Source organism: Anopheles gambiae, chromosome 2 (assembly GCF_943734735.2).
Source record: "Anopheles gambiae chromosome 2, idAnoGambNW_F1_1, whole genome shotgun sequence".
Lineage (NCBI taxonomy): Eukaryota > Metazoa > Arthropoda > Insecta > Diptera > Culicidae > Anopheles > Anopheles gambiae.
The window spans coordinates 17,461,417-17,469,312 of record NC_064601.1 but is presented as its reverse complement, the minus strand read 5'-3'; the positions used below and the strand labels follow the sequence as shown (position 1 = coordinate 17,469,312).

Genomic DNA, 7,896 nt, shown 5'->3' with positions numbered 1-7,896 from the left:
CTTTGAGACGCTTCAATCGGTACAATTCAATCAGCCGACTCTTCTGTATCGATCTTATGTTTTACTAGTTCGCACTTTAACCGTGGTTATCCAGACGTTGGATGTTTTTCGTTAGCGGTTACCAGTGGAGGATATATTTATACACCAGTTACAATTCTTGTTGGGGCTATAGGGTGCGAAATGGCTATGTAATGAATTTAGCTGGAAATTGCAAGGGAGTGAAACAGATTCCAATGATGTTTAGCCGATAATCGACTTCTAGGTTTATTCATTCTTTATTCTCGCCAAAAGTACAGTCAATGTCAAGGAGCTTCTGAAAGCTACCTGCAAGCGTTCACTGCATATATTCTGTTGCTAGTGTCGTCTTCTGAATACTCTAGTTCATTTCATTACTTTTCATTTGCCATTCTCTTTAAACTTGTGTATTAAACGTGCTTCGAAACAAGCTTTACCGGTAACATTTTCCAATATTGGGACCCTTCACGATTCTAGTCAGTTTTTTGCAAAGTGTATGAAGACCAGGTGGTCTCAAAGAATGTTTTTTATGACAAAATTTGAACGTCACTTTTTGACAGCATGGGTGCATAGCTCGATATTGGTCCACCATTTAGAAAGCTTATTTTTGACAGTTAGATGAAAAAGCGTTCACAAACGATTCCAAACAACCAAACACTTTTCAGGGCTACTTGTGCATTTTGTGCACAAAACTTAGTGTAACTTTACATTTCTTTCTCATAAACGTGGCATGGAGCAGTTTTTTTCAGTAATTCATCACTTAAAAACGACCACAATCAGGAATCTAGCCTCTTAGCTTTGATCCTGTTGAACTGCACATGATTTCGTCGTAATTTAGAGCACTGATCTTGTTGTAATTGAAAATTTCACTATAGTTCTATATTTACTTGATATTCCTCAACTTTTTTAAGTACAATATTACAAACAAATGATGTAAAAATGACCGAAAATGCTTTCAGACCACTGCATACACAACAACTAAAACCTCAATGTATGCTGCGATGAAACTATTGAAGCTTTTTCATCCAGCTGTCAAAACTTTCCCACGCTTTTTGATCAAATGTTCTGGATGACTCGACCTCTGTGTTACATAGACTTTGCTAAGAACAAAGCGAACCGTTCTTATGGAAATTCATTTCACCGATTCTGTCAAAAGGAGCTTTTTTTGTTTCCGAAATTGGTTGCCAATTTGTATTGGACGAGACCAGTTGGTCTTCATATACTTTGGTTTTTTGTATGGAGTTCGACAGTTGGAGGCTGAAATCATGTAAACACTCCATACAAAACCACATATAAAACTAGTGTGTATTTTTCAGTCTAGATTATACTAGGCTCAAAGCTAGAATAAGATTCGAGTACCTGCTCGAAAACACGGTGTTGTTTACATTTACTCCAAGCCATGCATTAAAGAGATCACGTGGTGGAATCTAGAGTCAAAGTGTAGTTCAGGTGGTCTCATAGCATGAATATCTCTTTTTGACGGAATGAGTGAAAACTTTTGTTCAAATAAGCTTTTTGGAGGCTTGATGAATTCACAAAACACTCTTAAAATCTTCATTCAGAAACAGAAGCGATAAAAATCAGCCTTCTACATTCATACACCTTGGGATAATCCCATCTGTATATTATACTCCCATAGATAGCTGCTCGAAAACTGCTATACAATGCAAATATCTGACTGGCTGAAATTTCAGCCTACGAACTTCAAACGAAAAGGGCCCCATTGCTAGTGCCCATTTCGTTCCATCATCCCGTGTGCTCCTTTTATCCCTACGCCAGCCCTGGTCATTGTTTAGCCGATTGTTTTGCTTTACATTTACCAAAACTCAATATAGCAACACGTTACCATAAACTACCACTGCGCGTATATCAAATTTCCATCTTCTTTTTATTCTAGTGTTTCATAATCCATCACTGGAATTCGCGATCACGACTGCATAATAAAATACACGACACACAACAGCTACCAGGGCAGGTACTAATTTCCTTTTTTCTAAACAATAAAGCTTGCACCACGCTCGTCCCCATATCCCGGATGTTCGTTCGTTACTTCGCTTCCATGCGCGTTGCAAAGAGCAGCGATAAGTTTGCGATTTTCCTTTCGCGCTACTAACACCTACACCCAGGAGCTGATGCATCTTGAATGTGTTCGATAGTAGTTTATCTATTTCTAGCGATGAAATGGAACACTCGTCGCCTCGTCGTCTGCCAGATCCAGTAGGTGGTCGCTCTACGTGCAAGCAACTTCTCCAATAAGTTGCTACTTTTGCCAGGCAAGTAGCGGCAGAGTGTAGCGTACCTTTCGCTATGATTGAGCAACATATTTTGCAAAGTAACTAGTCCTTTCAGAAAAAGTTTGTCGACTTTAAATCATCAAATATGTTGCCCCAAGTCAACGAAAATAGAAAAACATAGCGATATGAGATGATCCATTTTGTTATCAACTGTTTTTTGATAAACCAAGTAACAATCTTTCGCAACAACAGTTTGGAGGCCGATCTTGCGGGCAAAACAGTAGTATCAACGGTAGTTATTAGTAATAGTATGGGCTAAATTTGGAAAATTCTTCCATACAGCGAAGCTTACATCGACAATTGAAAGCGACGGATTGGGGATGCAATTTTGCAAACAAACCACCAAACCAAAAAAGCTGTAAATAATAATCCACCCACCTACCCACGGAATGGCCTACAGGGGAGTGAACTGGTGCTGACTGGCGTCGAGGCATTTTCCCAACTTTCTTTTCGCATTTGGCGTTCACAAAACATCCTTCAGGCCATTCTATTGTCGTTAAGGTTAATCGATATCCGCCCCGAATCGGCGAGCGCACTGAACTGGTGGTGGAAGTTTACACTAATTACATCCACACAAAGGACCACCACACACACACACACGCCGAAAAAAGGAAACGCTGATGCAAAAGGGGAAGACGAGCAAAGTCCCGGAGCACAGGAGTACTTTCCCCTTCGTCACTGTATGATTAATTGAAAACATTTGCTCCTGCACACGCTCCTGGAGCACCGAGTTCGTAGTGAGGCTGCACAATTGCACAGGCCACGCGAAGCACCACGGCACGGAAACGGAACTAACGTAGCGGGGTAAGGGGGAAAAAAGTGTAAGGCATGGTGGTGGTAAGCAACAGTGAAGCAACAGCAGCAAAAAAACAACCCCAAACAACGGGACAATATCATCTACTGGCTGGCCCCACTTCCCCCCCGGCCATCACATAAACTCAGCGTCTTCCAGCGTCGTGTCAGTCGCGCGATAAGGGAAGGTAAAATCGATATCCGCTATCCGCGCCCGGGGCCCTTGAATTACAGCGGGTGAGCTCCACTTTTTTTTTCTCTCTTTCTACGTATAATAGCTGTTGGCGTTTCCGCGTTTCTACACTGCCACACCAACACCAACGGCGCAGTTCCGAGAAGAGTCGTCCCGTTTTTCATGTGGCTTGGGGGGAGGTGGGTGGGTTGAATATCCTTCAGGCTCCCGTGCAGCGTTATGAACGATTGTGTCCTCCGTCAGCCCCCCGTTTCGCCTTCCATCTCCATCCTCCACCGGGGGTGGTTTCATTTCCAACCCGAACAGCTCCGTGGCCCTTATCTTGCGATTTGTTCCGATCCTATTTTTCTCTCGCCGAGTGGTTTTGCCAGCCTCAACCTGTATCCTGCCGACGAACGCGAACGAACGCAAAGAAGGAAAGCTTTCGCACACACACAAGAAAAAAAAACCCCGTCAGAGGATGGCATCTTAATGCAATTAGGCGGTCATTTCTTTCCGACCCATGGCAAAGATTGAAACCACTTTGCTCTGTGCGGGTAGCGTTACTGCTGCCGCAACTAGCTTCCGCGGGCTACCGCTGGCCTAGGTTTGGATGAGCAGCCACACCGTCAGTGGGACTCGCGAAGAAAACAAAAAAAAGACAATCACGCTGCAAGGATTTGGTTTAATATGCTTTAATTTTCCCATTCTAATCGTAGTTTAAAATGAAAACTTTTCACCTACATGATTGCTTTAAAACTGAGCTTTACACGGCGTCCTGAAGTCTTGATATCCCGCGGTGGCATTGAGCGATTGCCCAGAATTGGGGACGAGAAAAAAGGTGCATACAACGACAAAAAAAAAACGTTGGTTCAAGCAAACGTACACGAACGTAGGTTAAGAACGGTGCTATCAGCGCATAAATTCTCCCGGCCCCAACGGTAGTAGATTGCAAATCCAGATACCGCGGGGTTCGGGTTTTCACTGAGTTTCTTTTTTAGCAACCCCCCCCCCCCCCCTCCCTTTCGCCACCACTGCCCGTGAGGAGTCCATAAAGTAGCCCAAGTGCTGGCACACTGACAAGGCAGTACACATTGAGTGCGCGCGACGGGCACACGAACCGAACTGCGTCCACGCGTATGCCCGCGTGCCACGTTGTCCACGTTGTATCCTGTTTTTGCCAGGAGCGTACATGGCACCCGTCCATTTGTCTGCCCTTGAAAGCTGGGCGAGGGCGCCATCGTGCCGGTATGCGCTGCACTGGCTGCACGGGAAATGAATGGTGTGCAGGTTTTGCCAACAGCGCCATCATTTCGTTGCAGCAGCACCGCCGTGATTCGTGTTTCCCTCCGAACGAATCATGCGTGGCTACGGGATTTGCTAAGAAAACCCCACCCACGCGGCTGGTAAGCTCTTGCACCAGAAACGCGGTCCCCGATGTTTGCCATTGAAAAATTGATCCCGGAAATGACAGCCGAACACACACACACAAACTCCAATAGCAAGGCGATTTGATGCAGGAGGCAGAACAGAAGACGCCAAGCAATCGAGCGTTTCGGTCGATGAGGCGAACGGCAGGGAGGGCATAACACAGAGTTTATTTCTTAGAAATATATTATCGTTTATACAAGTGCGTGTGTGTGTGTGTGTGTGTGTGTGTGTGTGTGTGTTTTTTCCCCTATTCTACCCTTTACGTTTACGTTGTACCCATAAATCTTGTAGCATGCTTTGGAATTGGTTCGGAGCCCGTTGCCGCGAAACGCATCAAGCCTTTCGGGATGTGGTTTAGTTGTTTGGGTTTGAGGCTCCCAGGTAGCAATGCACACATGACGCAGGGTATGGCACCATCGACCATTAGACGGTTCTTGGTAATTTCCTACCGATTAAGCATTGCGCTGTTTTCGCTTCCACACTGCAGGAGCCCAAACTGGCCCGATTCCCGGTACCCGGGCGCGCGGAACCTGCCCATACCTGCCGAACGGGTGCGTTTTCGAACGTCGCTTTCGTCGCCAGGGAGCCCATTTCGGTCGCCCGATGGTCTGACTCTGCCCTGCAGGCAATCATCTCGTCCAGCCGCAACCGTTTGCACTCCCCCTCTTGATGGCTACCCAGCAGCAGCAGCTCGCCATCGTGCATGCGTTTGCGACATTTGGCAAAGCTTCCCATCACCGTTCGGCCGCGGGTTGTTTTCGGTGTGCCACAGTGCTCAGGACCGACGGTAGTGGTATCGGTTCGATCAGCATGCTGCGGCGGCTGTCGGAAGGGAGCGATCGGTGTAAAACAGCCGCCCGCGGGCCCAACCGGCGGCTGCTTCTCGGGCGATGACTTTTGCTGTGGCTCACTTTTCGGCGTGCCCATGAACGCTTCCACGCTGTCGAGCGAGATTTCTTCCACGCTGTCGTGCGACGGGGCGTCCGGTGAGCCGCTCGCCGCCGGCGAAAGCTTCACCGGGACCAGCACAATGTAGGGCAGCTTGAGGAAGCTGGCCGCGGCGATGGGGCGCTGCTTGATGCGCCGCCGCTTGGTGATGGGCACCGTGTGCGCTACCGGCTTGACGTTTCGGCCGGACTTGGGCGTGCCCGTCGTGAGGGACAGCGAGAGGTCGAAGATGCTGTCGCTATACTTTCGGCACCGGTGCCTGGTCCTGCCCCTGCTCGTTACGGTTACCGGACGCTCCGTCGAGCTTGCACTGTCGTTGGATCGGTCGGATGTTTTCTCCCACTCAACGTTACATTCCACTGACTCCCCAACGTTCGGAGTGGTTTGCATCAGCTCGAGCTGCCTCATCACGTTGCGCAGGCGTAGGTTGGGCGTCCAGCGGAGACAAACCTCCCGCACCTCGAGCCGCTCTCGGTCCGCAACCGTGCGCAACCGATGATGCTGCTCCACACGGTCCCAGTCGATGCAGAGAAAGGGCCGATTGGTCCGGATGCAGCCCGCCCGCTCAACCCGGTACCGGACAAAGCCCAGCTGCCGCAGTGCCGTCACAATGTCCCCCACGATCAAGCCCGTCTCCTGCGAGACCGTCGCGAGCGTCAGCGACTCGTCCCGGTTGTGGTACAGGTACGCCAGCAGCACCGAACACCAGTAACGCCGGTACGACACCTCGCCCAGCTCGGACAGCGGACGCTCCGGTGTGCCGGGCTTGCGCTCCACGCGGCTCAGCAGGTAGCTGAAGTCGATCAGAAACCGGCCGTACCCGCGGCGCTGGTACTGGGGCAGCGTCAGTATGCAGGACACGTTGTAGCGCAGCTGGTTTTGCTTTTCCTTGGAAAAGTAGCCGACCGGATGGTGGCCGTGCCGGTCGCGCACGGTCAGCACGTAGAACAGGAACGGTTCCACGTCGAAGTAGAGCGTCTTGTGGTCGAGAAACAGCTTCGACAGCAGGCACAGGCTCTGGCAGTACAGCTTCTGCTCGTTCCCGTCCACCTCGAACACGGACAGGTCGCCGTCGCGGTAGATCTCCCACCCCGGTGGACACCGCTGGCCGCACTTGCCCTGATGCCGGGCCAGCTCGTTGCCCGTCTTCATGTACTTCAGACAAAACTCGCACATGTGCAGCACCGCCAGCTTGGCGTACTCCTGCGGGAAGGGGCTCGAGTACCAGGTTTCGATCTCGTACCGGCCCAACCGCACGGCGGCCGGTGTGCGGGCCAGATCGTCCTCTTCCAGCCGGCAGCGCATCAGCAGCACGTCCCGAAACATGTCCAGATCGTCGCCCGCTACCTGATCGCCCAGCCTGAGCCGCATCGCCTCGATCCGTCCGCCGATCAGGTCGGCCTCGGTAGGCTGGGAGCGATAGAACCGGGCACCGGTGTCACCTTTCGCTATCTTCACACTGTCCTGCCGTTGCTTGATTTTCTCCACCACCGTCTGCTGATGTTCCGACCCGATACAGTCCGAGCAGTGCCACGCCTGCACTGCCGACAGGCGCACCGACGGATTCATGCACTGGAAGTGGAACCGGCGCCGGCAGTCAAGACACTCCACCACGCACCGTTGCGGATGGCTGAGACTCTCGTTGGCGGTGCTGCAGCCATCGCACGGTTGGCACTCTTCGCAGTACCATCGGTTCCCGGCCGCCACTAGTCGGGACAGTGGGACCGCAGCTGCTTCCCATCCGTTCGATCGGTTCGCGCAAGCGTCGTGCAGCGCAATGGCGCACCGGTCACACGAGCTGATCGGTTCCGGGCTGCTCTGTCCGCCCGGCTTAAGACACTCGATGCACAGCAGCACGCCCGCCGGCGGCGGTGGAACTTTGCGTGCTTTCTGCTGCTGCTGCTGCTGCTTGGCCACGCGGTAGCTCGTCTCCTGGCCGCGCACTCGCAACACGATCCAACCGCTGCTGACCGCATCGGTCAGCCGGTCGGCAACGGTGTCCTCGGGCAGGTTGTGCCGTTTGCGTAACGCGAAGCTGATGCGCGGCAGCGTTGCGCTCTGCTTCTGCCGCAGGACGAAGCTGATCGCGTCCACGATGCATTCTCGCCACCGGTCCTCACTAACATGGTTCACTTTGCCGGGCATGATGGCACCGTCACTCAACACTCGCTCATAAACTACGGATAGTTTGGACACCGCAGCTGGTTTAAATATGGTTTCAAAGCAAAAAAAAAACCCTCAAAA

General features: G+C 50.9%; 1 protein-coding gene across 1 annotated transcript; it reads right to left on the bottom strand.

Moving 5' to 3' along the window:
• Positions 1-4,965: 4,965 nt before the first annotated feature.
• On the bottom strand, positions 4,966-7,896 carry LOC1269330 (histone acetyltransferase KAT6B). Its single transcript, XM_307954.6, has one exon. It carries the CDS (start codon positions 7,795-7,797, stop codon positions 5,128-5,130), a length of 2,670 nt encoding a protein of 889 aa, XP_307954.6. The 5' UTR covers positions 7,798-7,896; the 3' UTR covers positions 4,966-5,127.

Excerpts from the sequence above, each read along its gene's own strand:
- LOC1269330 (XM_307954.6), bottom strand. The coding sequence starts at position 7,797 with ATGCCCGGCAAAGTGAACCATGTTAGTGAGGACCGGTGGCGAGAATGC.